This window comes from Sciurus carolinensis, chromosome 4, assembly GCF_902686445.1.
Source record: "Sciurus carolinensis chromosome 4, mSciCar1.2, whole genome shotgun sequence".
Lineage (NCBI taxonomy): Eukaryota > Metazoa > Chordata > Mammalia > Rodentia > Sciuridae > Sciurus > Sciurus carolinensis.
In genome coordinates, this window is record NC_062216.1 from 112,547,038 (window position 1) to 112,567,907 (window position 20,870).

Below are 20,870 nucleotides of genomic sequence, written 5' to 3' on the forward strand. Positions count from 1 at the left end.
CATGGGGAACACCCTACCCAGGGCAGGACCAGGCCTGGGGATTCTGGCCCGGGGCAGGCATGGGTTCCGAGCGCCCCGCCACCCTGTTCTAGCCACACGTGGTGGACACTCCCCTTGCTTCTCGTCTGCAGCTCCTGCCTCTGTTCCCAGGTCTCAGGTTCTGAATCCAAGAACCTGACTATGTCCATTCTGGTCACTTAATAAAAAAGAATTCTGTTTATTGAGGATGCAGTCTGTTGCCATAGCAAGTAGCAGGTCTGCCTCAAGCATCATTTCCTTTGATTCTCCTACTTATCCTTGGATGGCAAGGATGATGGCCCACGCTTTTCTAGCAGCTTCTGTGGGTGGTTGCCTTACACCTGAGTTCTTGTTTACCCTTCTACATCACTGTGGAGTAGGTATTTTTATTCTTGAAGCAACTGAAGCTGAGTAATGAGGAAACCTGCAAAAGTCATTTGGCTTGTGAACATTAGGCCAATACTGGTAACTGGTGATCTGACCAGGTTATGTGCAGAGGAGTCAGGTCCACGGACAAGAGGCAGCTTCACTCTAAATTTCTGTCCCTCTACTGCTCCCTTCCCTGGTCTTAACTTGCCCTTCCCTGGGGACATGGAGGACCAGGGATTGAACAGCTATGCTCAGGATTTCTCCTCTGCCCTTTATCTTCATCCTCCTTACGTGACATTCACACTCCTCTCTCTTTTGACACATGGCTGCTCCCTCCCCTGTCCTTCGATGTCCTGTGTTTTGGCCTGCACATGTGTTTTCCACATTCCTAGCTTGTACCTCTCATCATTTTTACTCTTGGTCCTGAACACTGAGCCCACCCGCTCCAAACCCACCTTGGGCTTACTCTGGGTGAGCCCACCAGGCCACACCAGGCTTAGTGCTGACGGGCAGGGGCCAGGGGACTCATAAACTCAGGAATGTGGAACCTTCCTGGATGTCTCACTGCTGCCTGCAATTATGGTCTAAATGGCTCCTCTGCTTGGCCCCAGGGCTGACTTTTAACTCCCCTCTCTGGCCTGTTATTTCTCTGCTCAGGTCTGCAAGTTTGAAGCTGTCAGGGAACAATCAACTCCTTTGCTGTCAGAAGCCTGGGCCGCCCACCCTACGTCAGTGTCCTAGGAACAGTCTGGTTTTGGGAGGGGATGGCATCACACTGCATGACATACTGATCAGGAAGCTGGGCAGGGCCTCTGCCCAGGGGCTTGGGCTTTCCAAACAAGGTATCCCAAAGAGAGGTAAGAGGAAGTGGGAGAAGCTAGGGGAGGAAGCCTGGCGGGCTCTCCTGACCTCCCCACACCTCTCTCTTGGCTCTGAGAGAAGCGGGTAAGGGCTGATGTGCTGGGAGTGTGCTTGTGAGGAGACCTGTGCTGGGTCAGCCTGGGAAGGAGGGGAATTGCCCTGGGCCAGTAAGCTTTGCAAACAGAGGGCCTGACGCCAACACATTACACATGCATTTAATAGACGCATTCCAGGGAGGGAACAGGAGCACTCAGACCAGCAGGCAGCTTATAAGCACCCTGAGACAGACAGGGACAGCCTGGCGTTGAGACAGCCTTGGAGACACAGGCTCCCCATCACTGCAACTGGAGGGAGGGAGGAAGGGGGAACTGAAGAGGTGTTTGCAGACTGACCAGGTCTTGCAAGATAGGCTTCATGTGAACCTTGGAAGAAAGAGGGCTTTGGTTTTTGCATAGCTAGCACAAAACAGGTGCAAGGACCAGCCTGGGGACGGCCTTCTGCCAGGGAGTGGGATTCAGCCAGGTCTCCAGGCTTCCCAGCAGCATAGATGGACCTTGTGGAAGGGAGACAAGGAGAAGGAACCGGATGTCCAGGTTTAGGTTTGAGTGCAAACAGGCTTCAGGCTGCGGGGAGGGTGCTGCGTGGCTGTGTTCAGTGCTTGTAGCTCTTCCTGCTGGAGGATGTGGTGGAGACAAACTTGACGCTAGAGCCACTGCCCCCCAGGCCCCGGCTGCTACTGGCAGTGAATCCAGAACCTCCCAGGCTGTGCCCACCACTGGTGGTGAAGGAGTAGCTGCTGCCCCCACCGAGACCCAAACTTCCGCCTCCAATGCTGCTGCCACTGCCATGGCCACTGGAAACGGTGGAGGTGACTACAGCTGCCAGGAGAGAGGAGACATGATCAGAATCAAGCGCAGGAGGGAAGACACCAGGGCTGTCAGGGTCTGTGCTCTGAGGAGGTCCTGGGGGTGGGTCTAGGGTGTTCTCGTGGGCAGCGATTTCTCCTTGCAGTCTTCCCAGCTGCTTAGTGAGATTCTGCCCTCTGCCTCAGCCTGCCTTTCCAAAGCTGTAGTGCTGGGTGTTCTCCCAGGTTAGAATGGCTTTCTATCTCTCTTTTGTTACTTGGTACCTCTCCTCTCCTTCTAGAACTTACTGGAGACTTGCGCTCTCCAGGAAGCTATTTCCCTGTGACTCCGCCACAGCCTCCCTGCTACTCCACCTGATACTGGGTCCCTCTCTGGACCTGGCTCTGGAGTCTCCCTTCCTTCTGGCAACTCATAGGGGGCACACCTGCTCTTTATTTGCTGTTCCCAGCCTTGGCACTCAAATCCCAGAAAGGGATTGGAATATTCTTGAAACTCCAAAGATGAACCTGTTGTTTAGTCAACTCTGTCCTTTTTCTGCTACCTACCTGTTCTCCTAACTCATAACCACTCATTGCCTTAGACACTCTAGAATCCTGCTTTGGGCTTTGCAGGAAGAGAAACTGAAATGAAAAACGAACTCTTATCAGATGAATCATCCTCCCCAAAACTATGTTGAATTCCTAAATCCAAGCATCTGTGAATGCAACCTGTTTGGAAATAAGATCTTTGTGGCTGTAATCAAGTTAAGATCGAGTCTTTAGGGTGGGCCCTGATCCACTATGACTGGTCCTGATTGAAGGAGGGAAGACAACTGAGTGAGGACAGAAGCATGGGGACAAAGCCCCATGATCACAGATGCAGAGATCGGAGTTGGCAGCTGTAAGCCAAGGATAACTGAGGATTGATGGTTGCCACCAGAACCTAGGAAGAGTCAGAGACAGATTCTCCCCTACAAGTTTCAGAGGGAGCATGGTCCAGTGGATACCCTGTGGTCGACTTGTCATCCGTAGGATGTGAACCACACGTTCGTGTTGTAAGCCAGCCTGTCTATTGCAGCAGCCCTGGGAGACTAGCACAGACCTCCAGGTGTATGCAAGAGAAAGGAACCTCAATGTTATGCCCTTTTTTTCCCCAAATTAGTTTTGAAGGTGTCTGGAACCACTAGACCAGGAATTAGGGAAGGAGGAAGCAAGCTGGGGTGGTTCAGAGGGCTCTGACTTCTAGAATCACTGGCTCGCATAATCAATTGCTCTTATGAATCTCTCATCAAAAAACCAAACTCACTTGTAGACTGTGAGTTGCCAAAGTTATTTCCGTTGACCTCACGATGCCAGCACTGAGCTCTATGAGAGACAACTTCTGCTCTTACTGGGAACAGCTCTCCTGCTTTGGGACCACTATACCCAACTACTGTGTTCCATACTGCCCTGGCTGCCTTGTTAACCCTTGGTGACTTCCTGTGGTTATGCTCTTCAAGGTGAAGCAAAGCACTTCGCTCTTCCCCTAACTGTTTGGAGGCAGGGCCCCCTGATGGTCCAGGCCCTGGTGCCTAGCATGAAGGCCACCTCCAGAGACCCAAGGTAAATCAATGATTTTTCTAAGTTCTGTGTACATCACACCCTCATGTTGGAGGTCTGAGCTAGACTCGTAGCCCCAGCGAGACAGGTGTGGAATCCTGGGAAGTGGGAGATATGGCAGAGATTTTCTAAAACCCATGCAGAACATTGACAGCAAAACCCTGGTCACCTTTTGGTGGCACTGTTATTCACAAAGAGGTAAGAAATGTGATGTTAAAGCCTCTCTCCTAATTCAGCTTTCTTTTTGACAGACTTAAAACCTTAAACTCATTGGATTAGAGGAAAGGGAAATGAAGGGATCGGGGATGGGAATGGGAAAGAGAGAATGAATGGCAAGTTACTTTCCTGTGTTCATGTATGAATACATGGCCAGTGTAACTGCACATCATGTACAACCACCAGAATGGGAGGTTACACTCCATGTATGTATGATATGTCAAAACGCATTCTACTGTCATATATAATTAAAAACAACAACAACAACAACAAAACATTAAACCTTTTCAGAATGCACCTTTCAGTGGGATTCCCTCTAATACCTCATGTCTTCTCCTCCTGCAAGCCCACCACCTCCCCATCCCTCAAGTCCACACACTCCAAATGACACAAAAAGGATGTATACTCACAGATGTTAACTGGAGAGACTCCTTCTCCGCTCAGCCTGATTGGGAGGAGGGGAGAGGGAAGGTTACTGTTGTGTCCAGCAGCTTGCAGCCATTTGCAGTGACATTTTTGCAATTACTTTGAATGCATTAAAAACCCTTTATTATGTTTATTGCAGAAGTTACACAAGTTGAAATTTTATAAATACAGTATTAAAATAATCTGATAAGTGGAATAATGTGGAGTTTGAGGTTCATAGAAATAAAACCTATAATCTCAGGAACGCATTTTTGATTTAAATTTGTCACACATCCTAAGGAAATGAAAGCTGACCACAGTTCGGTGTCAATTGGAAAGTCAGGGCTTGTCTTATAACAAGACTTCTCTCTCAACAAGGGACTATTGTCATATATTAGGCCAGCACTGAGGTTATTATAGGGAGTCTGAGTCATAGAAATAATAATACCAACAATCAGTCTTATTGTCTTAGCAACTGGTATGTACTCATAAATGCATACTTTAGAACTTTAATGAGAGCTAACATTTATTGAATACCTGGGACCTACATTATGCCACTTAGTTCTCTCAACAACCCCATTAGGTAAGTACTATTCTCTTAATTTTACAGAGGGAAAATTAAAACTCTAGAGGTTAATTAACTGGTCAATGGTCAGAAGACTGGATTTGAAGCCAGGTTCATCTAACACTACAGCCTTTAACCAAATGCTAGCTACCATTTATTGAACAATGGTAGCATTACCAGACATTGTTCAAAGAATTTCATGTAAAGTCTCCTATTTTAACCCTTTTTATACCACATGAGGTCAGAACTATCATGATCCCCCTTTTATAGGTGCAAACACAGATGTGGAGAGCTTGAATAATTTGTGGTTATAAAGTTAGTAACTGGCACAGCACCAAGGAACGACAAGCTCCCTCTGAGCTTTGGGCATATATAATCTGGCCCCTTTGTTTCATCACTGAAGAAACTGAGGGCCAGAGAAGGGAAACTGACTTTCTGAAGCTTACATAGCTGGGTAGTGGTAGACCTAGAAGCCCCAAATACTAGGATAGTTCATGCTGAGTCCAGAACCTTTTAAGGCACATTTTGAAATTTGCCATGTAACCAAATTTCTCCTTTGATAGAATGTGATTACTTGGATCTGCTGAAGTGTTAGAGTTCTATGGGGTACTAAACGTAGTTTGTTCCTCAAATGATTTACCAGCCTGGAAGGAAACTACCCTTAAGTTCTTGGTCACAGCCCAGTTCCACCTGTGTTGTGGTCCCCTTTTCAGTAGAGGAGGGGGCTGCAGCACCCTGAGCCCCGTGGTATGGTCAGGCAGCTGAGGGAGCTCATCTTGCTTGGAGGATGGAGGTGGACCTCTGCCCCTCACCTGCACTCCTCGCCCTCCAGCAGCTTGCGGTAGGTGGCGATCTCCACGTCCAGGGCCAGCTTGACGTTCATCAGCTCCTGGTACTCACGCAGCAGCCGGGCCATGTCCTGCTTGGCCTTCTGCAGGGCCTCCTCAAGGTCCACCAGCTTGGCCCGCGCATCCTTGAGGGCCAGCTCCCCACGCTGCTCCGCGTCAGCGATGGCCGTTTGCAGGCTGGCGCACTGGAGGGAAAGGAGGAAGCCTGAGTCCTGTTGCCTTGCCAGCCCCTGGCGGCGTGGTGCGTCACGGTACAGTCCTGTCATGTGGCAGGAAGACCCTGAAGAAATGCGCATTGAGGCGCTCTCGACCCTGTTGAAATCTTACCTGCTTCTTGACGCCGTCGATCTCAGCTCTCAGCCTCTGGATCATGCGGTTCATCTCGGAGATCTCTTGCTTGGTGTTGCGGAGGTCATCCCCATGCCTTCCCGCTGTGACCTGCAGCTCCTCGTACTGATAAGACCAGAGCAGACTCAGTCACAGAGCCAAGCGCCTGGCCTCGGCACTCCCCGAGTGCCACATGCTGGCCCATTCATTCCGCAGTCACTCGCTCTTTTCAGCCAGTGCTCCAGGAGCACTTCCGCTTGCCGGGGATGTGGCAGGCTCTGGGAACACCGTGACAGCACAGTCAGGACCCTGCTCCCCACGGCTCACAGCTCACTGAGGGAGACAGCCACGAATCACATCAACATGTTACCAAAATTATGCTTTCAAATGGTATAAGTGTCCTTTAGGAAATAGACAGGGTACTCGAGGGTATCATAAAGAAGCCTGACCTAGACTTGGAAGTGGGGATGGGGCGATAAGGAAAGTCTCTCCGGGGATGGAGATGTCTGAGCTGTAATCTGAAGGATGGGAAGAAAGGGTTGAAGTGTTCAGTTCGTTGGGAGAACATTCCAGAAAGATGAAACAGCCTGTAAGAAGACCCTGGGGCAGGGGAGAACACTGGCGAGTTCTAGGAGGGAGGAGGGGATTTGGTCACTGTCCCTGGGGAGTTCCTGGCCTCAGGTGTGCATCCAGACCAAGTGTGCCCATGAATGTTGGTACCTTCCAGAGACTAGTGCTGGGGAACAGGGAGGAAATGCAGGGAGACAGGGTTGTTGCTGCAGAGGCTACAGGCAACACAATTTGACCTTGGTGAAAGAGTCTCCCATCTCACTGGTTCCTGGTCTAACAGTGCATATCTGGGACATTTTCCTTTGGGAGAAATCATTACACTCTACATCCTCTGGCATACCAGAGTGACACTCACCTTTCCTGACAGAAGGGTCTGTTCAGTTTTGAACGTGCAGGATAGCTCAGCTTCCTGTTTCTAGGTACTCATAACTAGCAGGAACAACAACTCCCAACAACACAAGGAGTTGCTCACTGTAAACTTCAGTCACTGCACCTCGGGGTGCAGGGCACCCTGCCTCTGCTCACTGCCAAGGAACTGCCCTGTAAACACCTGGCACCGGATACCCTCGTTCCTTTCTGCCATGCTGCTCACCAGAAGGGACTAAGACCGTGCAAGGGCCTGGAGCCAGTGTGTTGGTGAGCAGCTGCTCCCAGAAGGGGCCTAGGTTTGGCAGGTAGCTGGTCTTACAAGTCTACTACACTGCTCTGAAGCCGAACCTCCTTCAGACCAGCTGAACCTTTGGACACCCTCGCTTCCCCTTTCCAGATACAAACTCTCTTGTTCACAAAGTGCACGCTCCTGCCATCCAGCTGCTCAATCAGTCTTCAACATTTTCCTGCTTCTTTGCAACCTTTTTCCCTTTGCTTCCCTACTGGGCTAAAGACCCACCTCTTTTAATAATGGAAGCTTTTTATGAATGTCCTCTTTTCTCTACCATGACTGCTCATTTTACTCCACGGCCTCCCAGACCCTGGGTTCTCTGTGGTTTATTCATTTTCAACCCTGTAACCCTGCTTGGCAGATGGTGGGAGCTCAGTAGATATGAATGAAATTAACGTGCCCTTTAGAAACTGCCCTGTGACTGTTTCTTGGTTATTTTAGAGTCTCCCCTGCTCCCCCAGAGGGTGAGCACTGTGGGCCCTGCTCTGGGTTCTGAGTGCCCAGCCTTGCCTTCCCAACATACTGTTTCTACATGCATCCCACGTTAGGTGCTCATAGCACCAAAGATGTTCCTGCCAAGTTGAAAGAAATGGAAATGCTTCCTGAGGGAAGCGATGATGTGAATCCCAGGGACCACCGACCCTGGGACCCATCACGGAGGTGCCCACACTCACCTTGGTCTGGTACCAGGACTCAGCTTCTGCCCGGCTGCGGTTGGCGATGTCCTCATACTGGGCCTTGACCTCAGCAATGATGCTGTCCAGGTCCAGGCTGCGGTTGTTGTCCATGGAGAGGACCACGGATGTGTCACTGACCTGGGTCTGCATCTGGGACAGCTCCTGCAGGGCATCCACTCAGTCACTCAGGCATAGAAAGAAGGGATCTTGAATCCCCACCGTGACTACTGTCTAGATCAGGAATTCCTTTTTTGCTGTCCCCAGCAGAGATTCTTCCAGCTATCTGTGGGGTACTCCCAGTCCCTGGAGGGATTCCATCCTGTCCCGGGAAGTTTCTGGGCCACTGCTTTGTGTGGTGGGAATGTTTCCCCAGTGTCCGCTCTCAAGGTTCCCGTCAGTGTGCTTTCCCTGGGAGTGAGGGTGTGTAGTGCCCTCTGAGTCCACATTGCATAAACTGGAATATGACATCTCTTTGTTCATATGCCAGCATGAGAGGTTTCTTCAGGAACAGGTGAAGTTTAGGACCTATCTGTCCCCCACATAGTGTGACTCCATCACTTCCTTCCCCTTTCTCCCTTTCTAGACAGATCTGGGTCTCAGTCTTCAGTGGGGCAGGGTCTTGAATGAGGCATCTAAGAGGACCCCTGGACAAGGAGTTGAAGGGCAGCTTCCTCTCTGAACTTTTCTGGGAGGGGGAAGGGAGGGCCTGGGGTCCTTGGGAATGATACCCAGTGACCTAAAATTTGGAAATTGGCACATCCTCCTTGGTAGGATTGCCCTGCCGTGGAGTCGGGGAAGAAGCCTCAGAGCTGGGCTAGTTTAGTGTGACAAAGTTCCAAGCAATTCTCCCTGGTCCCCACTATCCCCCAGGCCCCCAGCTTGGGACATCTGGGCAAGGTGCTGGGTAGAGACACCATGTGAATGACACTCTGCCACACCCTTTTCTTTCTAGGCTCCAGACCTGGGAGGAACAAAAATACTTGCAGACTTACTGCCTCGAAGATCATCCTGAGGAAGTTGATCTGGTCTGTCAGAGAGTCAACCTTGGCCTCTAGCTCCACTTTGTTCATGTAGGCACCATCCACATCCTGCAGCAACAGCACCGGAGGCTCCTCTGAGACCCCTGCCCCAAGCAGTCAACCCCAAAGCAGCAGAGCAGAGTCCTTCCTGGCTCTTCTAGCTTGAACTTTGGGAACTCAGTGTGGGTTTTCGGGGTTGGGAATGAGGCATTACTGAGACTGGGGACTTGATTTCCCTGGTTTAACAGAAACCTGAGCTGGTTCACTGGGGTCTTAAACACTGAGGAAGCATTCGGGCGGTTTGAGCTCTCTTGATAGCCTCAAGACTGAGCAACATTTCTTGGGTGTTCCCAGGGTCAGGGTACCCCATACTCCAGGCTTCAGTGCTAAATCTCCTCTGGGAGACATCGCCACTCACCTTTTTCAGGGCAACGAACTCGTTCTCAGCGGCTGTGCGCTTGTTAATTTCATCCTCGTACCTGTAAGGACAGGGGCCAGGGGGTGTGCTATTGAGCAAGATCTCCATTTAACTCTTCCCAGGCTGGTGGAGCAAGAGTTGCGAGACCTCAGATCCTTTCCAGCTCTGTGACTGACCTGTGCCTGACTTCGGATGATTCACTTAACCTTTATTTCTTCCTCTATAAAAGGGGATAATTTCTTCTGTTAGGTGTTTAAAAAAAAACTTTTATAAGGCTAGAAGGTGAGCATGGAACTAATGGGAGTAGAAATGCGTGCTTGGGCAATGTCATCCCTTTATAGACGCACAATTCTAATTGTCAAAAAAGTTTGCTGCCTCAAGTATCAGCTAAAACTATGGAGGAAGCTTCGCTTGTTCAGGACCCTGTTCCAGGTAGAGTTTGATATATTTTCCTGCACTTCAGGGTGACCACTGAGCAGTGTGCTTTTTGTAACGAGGTGTAGCCCAAACTCGGAAGCTACGGGTATGCCAGCTAAGATAGCTTGAGCTGTCCCCTCCCTTTGGCTACCTTCCCTACTGTGCAGACCAAACTTGCCTCCATGAGGAAGGTCAGAGGGGCTGGTTGAAGCCCCCACTTCTTCCTTGCTACCTCTCCTCACTCCTGAGCTAACACCACCTTAGTAATGCAAGTTTCTGTATCACTGAGCCCAATAGAATTAAATAATATGCCAAAGGGGAAATAGCATCATGCTTCTAGAAGGAGGAGCAGTGTTTTTAGTTAGACGATGCTGGCAAACCTTTGCAGTCATATCAACAGATAAGAATGGCCTCCTTGTTAATAGTTACCCACGAGATGAAGGTCCCTTTGTGACCCCACAATGCTGCTTGATCTTTAGGGATCATGATTAAAAGTTCCAAAGCTCTCCACTGGCACTGGTATTTGCTCCTTTGGACCCCTCTGGTCCTCAGAAAAAGGAGCACTGGAATGGCCGTGTGTGGCCAGGATCCTGTTTCCCATTTACCTGACTTTGAAATCTTCTACGACCTCCTGCATGTTCCTCAGCTCAGCGTCCAGCCTGCCCCTCTCCGTGGTGATCCCCTCTAGCTGCCGACGGAGGTCACTGATGTAGGTATCAAAGAGGGGCTCCAGGCTCTGCCTCACGGTCTTGGCGCCCTGCTCCTGCAGGAGGGTCCACTTGGTCTCCAGGACCTTGTTCTGCTGCTCCAGGAAGCGCACCTGGAGGGGAGCAGAGAGAACAAATCTTGAGAATCTTGGGGAGGTAGAACTAGATACTACAATTCACGAGGGAGGAAAAGATGTTTTTTCACCCAATGACCAACCGGCAGCTATATAATTGACAGCTCCAACCCCCAAATGAGAAAGTCTATGATGCTACCTCAGAGTCCCATAGGGGTTCTATGGAATGGGTACAGTTGCCCAGAGCTTCTGTGGGGAAGCCTTGATGCCTGGGTTGTTTTGCAACACGACCTGCTCTGGTTAGGGTTTCAGTGACAGCTCTCCTGTTCTCCATGTCGATTGAATTAGCACTCAAGGCTCCCAGAGAGGACAAGGGGACATTTCCACATGGTAGACCAGCTGACCTGACCTGAAAACGCCAGGGCTGCATGACTGGTACCTGTTGGACTGAAGTGCTTCTCAGGGGACCCTGCTGTTAGCACCCTCTCTCTGGACTAGGCCCTCCCTGTAGTCTATTCACCCAAAGCAATGAGACAGATGAAGCCTGTCCCACCTTGTCGATGAAGGAGGCAAACTTGTTGTTGAGGGTCTTGATCTGCTCCCGCTCCTCCTTCCGCACCCTCTGGATGGTGGGGTCAATTTGCAGGTTGAGGGGAGTCAAGAGACTCTGGTTGACAGTGACCTCTTGGATGCCTCCAGAAGGGCATACGGGGAATCCCGGGCCACCAAAGCCTCCTCCAATGCCACCCCCATAACCAAATCCACCACTAGCCCTGCTGCCAAAGCCACTTCGGAAGTTGCTGCCACACCCACCAATGGAGACCCTCTTGGTCCCCCCCAGGTTGTAGAGGCTGCGGCTTCCAAAGCCAGCCCCAGTGCCACTGATCCTGCCCATTCCTCCACTGCCCCCCGTGGAGCGGGCCACTGAGACGGAACTGAAACGGGAGCGACCCAAGGCTGGGGTGGTGGCTGAAGCAGTGCTGAAGCCCCTGCGGCTGCCGGTCTGGAAGGTGATGGTGGACTGCCGAGACATGGTGCGTGAGGAGGGCTGGCCAAGAGCTCCCGAGGTAGGCGCCAGAAGGGGATGGAGAAGACAGCAGCTGGGGAGCCGCGGGTCTGTGGGCTTTTATGGGCACCCAGGAGGGGCGGGGCACCACTAATGAAGGGGGCCTTGCTGATGGCATCCCCTAGGCATTCGCCAGCCCTGAGCTCACACTCAGCACCCCTTGGGAAATGGCAGAAAAGCCACTGGTTGGTTCCCTGTCTCCCTCCCCCACGTGGAAACTCCTTTCCAGTTGCAACTTGATCAGCAGACCAGTGAGAAGAAAGTTAATTACTTTCAGTCATGTCCTAATCATGCATCCTTTAATGGACTCAAAAAACACTGCCTCATTTCTAAACCGCTTTCTTAGGCCTGGGACCAACTCCCTCCTGTCCAAACACCTTGTGTCAATACAAGCGACTGCAATTCAGTTTTCCGTTCTGGGCGAGCTTCCTGCGCTTAAGGATTTTCTCAAAGCTACTGCCTGGTTCCTGCCACCGATCAGGCTGGCCCTCCAGATCTTGAAAAGTCTGCTCCATACTTCCGTAGACATCCACCTGGTGTCGATTGTCCTAGTTTTTAACTCTTAAGCTTTCCGTTCTGTTTTATAGGCCACCTGTGATTTTCTGGAGCATGACTGTGTGTGTGCCTGTGTGTACACACGTGTGCACCCTGCTTAAGTGTCTTTAAAGGTCAGCCCTCCATCTTCTGTGGACAGAAGTTGTGGGAATAGAAAGAACTGGGTTTGAATCCTAGCCCAGCCAAGGATGAGCCGTGGAATGCTGGGCATGTCATGCAACTTTTCTGAGCTTCAGTTTATGTGTATAAAAAGTGTTCGTGTGTGAAAACTACTTTTGCTTTGACTATGTAAGTGCTTAGTTAATGTTTCTTTTTTTTTTTTTTTTTTTTTCCTGGTACCAGGGATTGAATCCAGGGGCACTTAACCATTAAGTCATATCCCCGGCACTTTTTCTTTATATTTTATTTAGAAGCAGGGTCTAACTGAGTTGCCTAGGGCCTTGCTAAATTGCTGAGGCTGGCTTTGACCTCGTGATCCTCCTACCTCTGTCTCCCAAACCACTGGGATTATAGGTGTGTGCTACCACACCTGGCTAGTAAGTTTTTCTTGAGTCCTCTCCTCCTGATATATTCAAACAAGTGTTAATGAGGGGGCAGCTGTGTGTCCATCCTGTGACAGGCTCCACGGGGATTCAAAAGAAACACAACATACGTACATTCTATTTTTTTTTAGTAATAAGCTCACGGTCCTGCTGGGATGCTAAAGAACATTTGAACAAGATGGGATTCATGGCATACTGTGAAGCTCTACTTCCTACTTCTTTGAGGCTTCCTTCTTCCAGAAGTCTCACAGACAATCCCTCCTCCCCAGGATGGGGACACCCAACTCTTCATGCCCCCATCAAGAGAGCTTCAAGTCTGCTTCTAGTGGAGTATATTTTTCTCTCCGACCCCTGCACTAGTGACAGTATGACAGGGAGTCCCTAGTGCTCCTCCTTCCCCTTCTTCCTGCTTTTCCTCCCCTTGTCTCTACCATAGGGACAGTCACACAGAGAAATGACTAGATCATCTTTAATTTTGTCAATCTTGTTTCTCGCTGTGGTTTTGAAGGATGGGAGAGTGGAGAGGAAATGATCGGTATTCAGTCTCCATTGTGTGGATAAGGAAATGAGGCAGAGTGAGTAATTCAGTAGACAGGCCATCATGACCTCGCTGGCAAGCGGAGCCAGGTGCCATGGTCCTTCCACACGGCTGTCCTTTGAGAGGCACATGGGTAGCCAGTGGCTGGCAGATGGTCTCACCTGCCTGGAATGGCAGCTTGGCACCCGGAGTGGTAGATCTGTCTTCTGCAATCTCCTCCCTGAGGCTCTGGTCAGGGGCTGGGCCTCTGCTCCAGTTAGACATTGTCTGCAATCTCAGGTTCCACAGGGAACCTCTGAATCATTGCTTTTGTTGACACAGGTCAAGAAGTGCTCAGGAATTCTCTCACCTGCTTGCCAGTGCACCCAGGTCCCAGCCAGGGTGGTGCATGCCTGTCTTCTCCAGTGGGAAGAATAAATATCTTTGTTTTCTGTACTCATTACATGACGATCTGTCTCCCAGAAGGAACACTTGTTTGTTTCCTGAGCTGAGCTGAGTAAACCCCTGCAGAGCTTCAGAGCGGAAGTGGCTCTGTGAGATGCCCAAGGGAAGGAATGGAGGTCCCACTTTCTCCCTGGGTGCCGCCAGGGGGAAGCTGACTCCAGGCTGCCTCCTTTCCTGCCCATTCCTTCCTTTTCCATGCCCCCTCCTGGGACCCCCACTTCGGCATATAGCCATCTCATTTCCACTCCTGTTCCTCGCAGCTCTGGCCTCTGGTCTGGGCTGCTCTTTCTCCTCCTCTCTCTAATGGTCCCACCAGGATGGTGGTTTTCTAACGACATCGTCTTACTAGCTGCCATTGGTGAGTTACCTTGAGAGAGGTGAGTCTTTCGCCGCTCTTACCCCTTCCCTCTTCTATGACCTTTCCCCTGCACTGTGACCTTTACTCTAGTAGATGATAAATGCCTAGGACAGTCAGCCCATTTGACAACCCGCATCGTTGCCCCTTTGAAAGCTCAAAACTTAACTGTTATTGCTTTTTGCTTCCAGATAGGAAGGGTTTTGGTGTTGTTTTAAACTTCTTATGTAATTCTGCTCAATACTGCCCCCGTCCTAAGAAAACCTCTCAGATAAACTGGACCCAAGTTTATCCTTTGGGACCCCGGTATGTGGCTAGTTCTTCAGCATGGTTTCCTGCTGCCTGGGTTAGTCTACCACTGAGGCTGGGGTAGCTTCTCTACCCAGCTTGCATCCTGAGCTCTCTAAATAGAACTGTGCAGCAGTTCCTGTGATCACATTCCTTTCTGTTCTCCAAACATTCCTTTTTTGCTAAAATTTTAAATTTTTTCTAATTAGTTGTACATGACAGTAGAATGCATTTATACATTTTGATAAATCATTCATAAATGGAGTATAATTTCTCATTTTTCTGATTATACATATTATTTCTGGAGTCTCTCCAACTCTGTATTATTAGGTATGTCTGGGTGGAGTTTTCTTGAGGTTTGGGAGAGTGATGGGTTCAAGGGCAGGGTATGCACCCTGGTGTCCAAGGCTGGGAGAGCCAAGCTCTCCAATTCCCTGAGGCCTGTCCCTCCTGCTCAGTGTGTTCCCATCTGCCTCAGAGGGACATGAAGACCTTTGGCAGGTGGTTGATTCCAAGGAGACTGTGCCAGGTGGCAATCAGGTTGTGGAGGTGGAGAGAAGATGGAGAGATACCCCTTCTCAGGATTAGGAGTTGGGGATGCACTATGGAGCCTTGTCTTCCACCCAAGGCCAGAGGAAGAACCTAGGCCGAATGCCATGGGACAGGGGCTCATCTCTCCACAGCAGGATGGCCTGAGGACCCAGGTCCCAGCCACTGTCCCTCCATTGCCCAATATACTAGATCACTTCTGGACCTCTCCTCCTCTGAGGGAGTCCTGGCTTTAGTGAGTAAGCATATATTAGCATTTGTCACGTGCCGGGGACTCATTGTTCTAAGCATAGGAGATAATAGCTATGAACAAAGCAGACAAAAGCCCCTTCCCTCCTGGAGCTCCCACTGGAAGAGGAAGGGGAGCGGAAGCCTTTTGTGGGTGCAGTTGCAAATGGGGTCTCCCATTGTCACGTTCCTTGGGTTGAGTGTGGAGAAGGTGACTGTTGCAGTGGACCCTGAGACAACCCGGCCAGAAACACTTTTCTACCTTCACTGTCCATGCCCGGGCGGCTGAACTTCCTCAATATTGGCATTGTCTAGTAGGTGCGGAATGACCCAGCCTGCCTCTAAGGGGCTCAGACCCTCCTCACAACCCCCTTGCTCCTGCATTAACTGATAATTATCCATCTCCAAAGGGCACTGATGGGCCACCTAATCTCAGTAATCTCTTGAGTTTCAGAACTCGGGACAGTCAACTACATGTAGCCAGTGTCACTCATCTGCTCCTTCCACTGATCACAGATCAGGCCTTTCACAGGGACCCAAATGGATGGGCAGGAGCAGATTCTTCTGCAGACTGCAGATGGCCCTCGAGACCCTTTTGGTGTGTTCTTATCATTCAAACTTGCACTTAAGAGAAGCAAGCTGGAGCTGTCCCTTTGCTCCATGATCAAGTACTTGATACAACCAACCGATGTACACAGTTTAACACAGGCACTAAGAGCATTCAAAAAACAGCAATCTACACATGTATGTGGTGCTGACTGGGTGCATCAGGAAGGACAAGTGAAGCAAAGGAGCAGAATTCATCTTTCAAAGCCTGGAGGAGCTATGCAGATGAGGAAACCAGGGTCAGCCACACAATCATGTGCTTGCTGGGCCTGGTTCCTAAGTCTCTCTGCTCTCCACATTTGCCCTGAACCTCCCTGACCTTATAGAACCCAAAGAGAAAAACTCCCTGCTGCTGGTGACATACAGTTGGGAACTTCCAGTGGGGCGCAGTGGACAAGATGTCAGCTTCTCAAGGTTCCTCCCAGTTCACCCCTGCAGAAAGCCACTGGAGGGTTTTAGACCAGATGGTCTTCCAGCTATGCCTCGGCCATTCATCTTGACCACTTTCATGGCCTTGTTTGTTCCCAGGACGGGGATGCTTCATCTACCAAGTCTCTAGATTTGCAGAAGTGGAACTTCCAAACATGGAAACTGGTGAGAGAGGAAAGTGGGGGGGGAGGGGAAGAGAGGCTGCTCCAGTTCTTCCTCAGAGGAGGGGACCCAGAGGCCCTCTCCAAACCAAGGAGTGCAAGACCTAGAATGTGCTGAGCGCTGGCACGGAGCCACAGCCTGTGGGCACAGACTGGGTGGGCTGGATGATACTGGCACACTGAGGGACGCTGTTGACACCACCTCATTGGCTTGTGACTGGTCTGGTGGTTGCTGCTGAGGGTTGGGGGATGTGTCACCTGCTGGGAAGTAAGAGCCGGAAGCAAGCACCTCACCTCCATGCCAGGCCTGGCACTGCCTCTCTTTTCATGAACTTGAGCATCCTGAAACCTCACTACTCCTTCTTGCATCCTGGCTTCCTTCTCTCAGTCCAGTTACATCTAAGAAACACTTCTGACTTGAGCCTTCAAATAAGCTGTACTTTGCATTCATTTCTTCATTTATTCTTTCAAGAAATACGTTTTGGGGAAATGCAAGTATGAAAGTATGATGTGCTGGGCACATAACAATGGAGGGAAAAAAGTATCTCGCACTGTAACAAGAAAGTGGGTCATACTAGTAGGCTGTCACCTTAGTGGTAGACCCAGAGTGCACTGGGAGTGCTGAGACATCTGTGAAGATGCCTTCCTTGATGACCAGGCAATGACCAGCTGTGAGCATGGGCAGTGCCCAGGACTTTGCTATTCACCTCAGGTTTAACAAAATTCATGCAGTGCACATTATAGAGTCTTATATTTTATGGGTGAGGCAACTGAGGTCCAGAGTCCTACAAGAAGTTGAGAGTAAAACTGGAACTAGGATCATTATCTCCTGTCCCCTAGCACAGTGCTTTCTTCTCATGCCCACGTGCCAGGATGTGCCAGGATGGAAAGTTATCATTCTCCACAATTCTCACCTCTTAGGGTTTTGCCGAGCTGTGAGGAAGACAAACTGACATGTCTGAAACAATAGTCATATAATATGGTATATGGTGGAGTTAGAAAAGGTGAAATTCAATGTGTGGTGAGATCTGTCTCTGGATGGGCCTTGATGACTTCAGATGAGGTTTGCTCTCACTTTGGCTCCAGATACCACATTTTGGGCCCTCAAAAAAGATGTCAGGAAGCAGCCTTGGAGCATAGAAGGGGAGGTTGAGCAGGCTGGCTTGGCTTAAACATTTCTCAGGGATAAATCACAGAGTGACTCCACCCACAGACTCTTGGAATGGGATTGCATTCATCTGCCGGACATTTATCTACCTTGTCTATGTAAAGCTGCACTCCTACGTGAGACATCTAGGTGATACACTGTTTACCTGGGTGTTTCCAAGGACAAGGCCATCTGGCTGTGGGGCTGTGTTTTCCATGATCGCTAGGAAGGCCAGACCCATGGGGCACCCATGCCGGTCTAGGACTTCCTGCCTCACTTTGGGCAGTAAAATGCTCAGCTGACCCATAGGCACCAATTAGTACTGGTAACAAGATGGCAACAATGACATTGATAATGATGTTGGGAAACGGAGCCATTGACCTGGGACTGATTGACTGACTATAACTGTAGAACAAGAACCTCTTCCTGCTCCTCTTTAAGAGGGGTGAATATTCAAAAGCCTGGATGTAGAGGAAAGGAACATTAGGTCCCATGACTCATTATTACAAGGGAATTAGTTTCTTTGAAGAAGGCTATGGTGCAGGGCTCTCTCATTAGTCAGCTCTTTTGGTATACAATCCAAGCACAATTGATCAACATGCAGCTTGCAGGGGGTAAAACCAGATAGATGTTCTACTGGAATCTGATGGAAGAAATGGTGTCCAAGGAGCAGACAAGCAGTATGTCCATGATGCAGGTTCCATCTGAGCAGCCAGGACACCACTCCCCACCACTTCCCAGGAAAGGGATAAATGGCACATGACCTCATAGGCAGATGCCCCAGTTCCCTCTGTGTGATTCCTAACCTGTGTGTATTCTGGATGAGCTCCATCAGGTCAATGAGAGACGAATTCCTTTTAAAGGAAATACTAGCAAGTGCCTTTCATTCACCCCTAGCACTAGTTTATTAAGCAAGAGTTGGCCAACCTGGAGTGAGCCCAGAGACTCATGCAAATGAAGAATGAATTGGGAAATAGGCAGTCTGGGGAAAGGAGAAAGGAACTGTGATCAGAGACCAGTCTATTTCTTTGTCATTGTTATTACTGATACCCCTAGGGAGTACATTTAAACTTCACCAAGAGGGATCCGGTTAAGTATCAGAAGACTTCTACCTTCTAATGCCAAACCGGAAAGTACTCTCTGTAGGGAAGTTCTAGGGATGTATGTAGATTCTTTCTGGAATAATTTATGAGACATAATTGGGTAATAAAAGGAAGTAGGGTTTCTTGTTTGTTTTGAGAACTGAATGTTTCCATAAGATCAGCTCTGATAATGCTATTTGGGCATCATGATATTTTATAGATTTAGTACCAAAGCAGGGTTTCCTTACATTTTTAAAATTTTGCCCTTGAAGGAATTGGTACCTACTGAGCATCCCTGAAGTGATCTGCCTTTGCTCATGGGCCTTCACACTTTGCATTTACTGCCTTGCCTCTTGGTGTGTTTGTGTGTGTTATGGGTATTGTTCTGGCTCTGCCGGGAGAGAAGGATTTTTCACAGTAGACCCATAAGTCAGCTGCACTTAACAATGTACCTACCTACTTTTAAATTATTCTGCAGTGTCCAGAACCTTGCCTTGCCACAGGTGGCCTTTGACCGCATTGCCAAGTGATTGCTAAATGACAGAGGGCACATAAGAGTGAATCGTGAAGATATTTTCAGAGGCAAAGGTAAGACTCTTAACAATGGTCACCATCTGCTCCTTACTCCCTCATGGCCCAGGAATAGAAAGAAGTCAAAGTGGGGTAAAGAAGTTTTCAGAGGCACTTGGTAAGAACTCTTGGGAAGAGGAAGGACAAAAATGAAGCTTGACCAGAGTCCACAACTGAGGGAGGGGACAGTGGCCACAGAGCCAGCCTGGGAAAAAGTAGTCATTCATCGTCCCCCTAGTGTGGGCTGGATTCCCCAGGCTAGGGGGCGGGATTGCTTCGTGTTTTCCCTAGGTGTGTTTGTCACTAGCTGAGGTCATGGACCGGCATTGCTCCACTGAGGTGAAGAGAGAGCTCCTGCTTCTGGTTTTGGCAGCCCAGGGTAGCAGTGCCTCCACCAGAGGGCAAGAAATGCAAGGGGCTGGAGCCGAGGAGAAGGTGCAGGCCAGTCCTTCCCTGTGACCAAAGGCCAAAGGGGACCCGAGAGCAGGGGAGGACCACAGATTATGAAATGAGGACCATCAGCCCTTGGACCCTGCTCTGCCTACTTAATTTTTCTGAGGCTTGGCTTTCTCATCTTTAAAATGGGGATCAAGGTACAGAAGTTCATTTTTATGTGCTACCTTGAGACAATAAGAGACAATGATGCAAAAAACAAGAGAATAACCAGAAAACATTGAAAACAAACAATGAGTAGGACTTGCTGAATCAGAAACCAACATATGTACAAAGCTGTAATATAAAGCTCTAAAATGGTGTAATCAGACCCAGAGATCAATGTGACTGAATAGAAAATGTGTGAATTCAGAGTGTAATAAAGGTGGTATTTCAGTGGCGTCGGACAGTAGGATTTTTATTCTTATATAACAGAAAAGTACAAAAAAGAAAAATAGCAGTTCTCCAAGTTCTCACTCCTCAGAATCAATCATTTGATCTTTTGACCTATTTGTTTTCATCCTTTTTTCTGTGTTAGCATCTTTTAATAAATAACAAACATAATAAATATGATGTCCTTTGAAACAACCTATGGGCCACCAACTGGTACTACTTCTCCTTCCTGGAGGATCAGTCCTGAGCAAATGCAGGAATACATGGGAGAGTAACAAAGAGGACCACAGAAACCAAGAGCCCTTAAGGATCTCAGGCTGCTGGAGTTGGTGTGCGTTGGGACAGGTGCGTGGAGCGGAGACCTGAGATGCCCTGAGGGGAAGGTTCAGAAGAAAGGGTCTTATAATTGGTCCTCTCCTATTGTCTGTTCTTCAGCTGAAATCCAGAGCCACAATTTAGCCACCCATGCCCTCATTAGATTCAGTATGAGGACAGATCTACCACATAGGTAGAATTACCAGATCTAGCATAAAAACACAGGATGTGTGCTATAGGTAAACAACAAATAATTTTTTAGTGTAAGTGTGTTCCATGCCATATTTGCAACATGCTAAAATATTTTTGCTGTTTTTCTGAAGTTCAAATTTAGCTGAGCATCTTCTATTTTGTCTGGATGACCCTATTCATAGATGACAGGGATAGTAATGCAGGCTCTAAGCAGTAATCAGCTGGCCTCTTTGCAACTGGGTGCTCGCGTGGCCTTTGTTGAAGGGAGGCCTGCAGGTAGCCTGCTGTCCTGGAGCTCTCCACAAGAACTGAGTCTCTCTATCAGCTTCTGGGCTTTATCCAGTGTGGCAGTTTCAAGGTCTACTTCCACATGTCTTGACCTC

At 49.2% G+C, this 20,870-nt stretch overlaps 1 protein-coding gene across 1 annotated transcript; it reads right to left on the reverse strand.

The window, feature by feature from the left end:
- Nucleotides 1–1,449: 1,449 nt before the first annotated feature.
- On the reverse strand, nucleotides 1,450–11,684 carry LOC124983764 (keratin, type II cytoskeletal 75). Its single transcript, XM_047551313.1, has 9 exons — nucleotides 11,149–11,684; nucleotides 10,420–10,634; nucleotides 9,398–9,458; nucleotides 8,953–9,048; nucleotides 7,958–8,122; nucleotides 6,053–6,178; nucleotides 5,690–5,910; nucleotides 4,318–4,352; nucleotides 1,450–2,126 (listed from the first exon to the last, which is right to left on the reverse strand). The coding sequence occupies exons 1-9, from the start codon at nucleotides 11,626–11,628 to the stop codon at nucleotides 1,900–1,902; spliced, it is 1,626 nt and encodes a 541-aa protein (XP_047407269.1). The 5' UTR covers nucleotides 11,629–11,684; the 3' UTR covers nucleotides 1,450–1,899.
- Nucleotides 11,685–20,870: the final 9,186 nt, after the last annotated feature.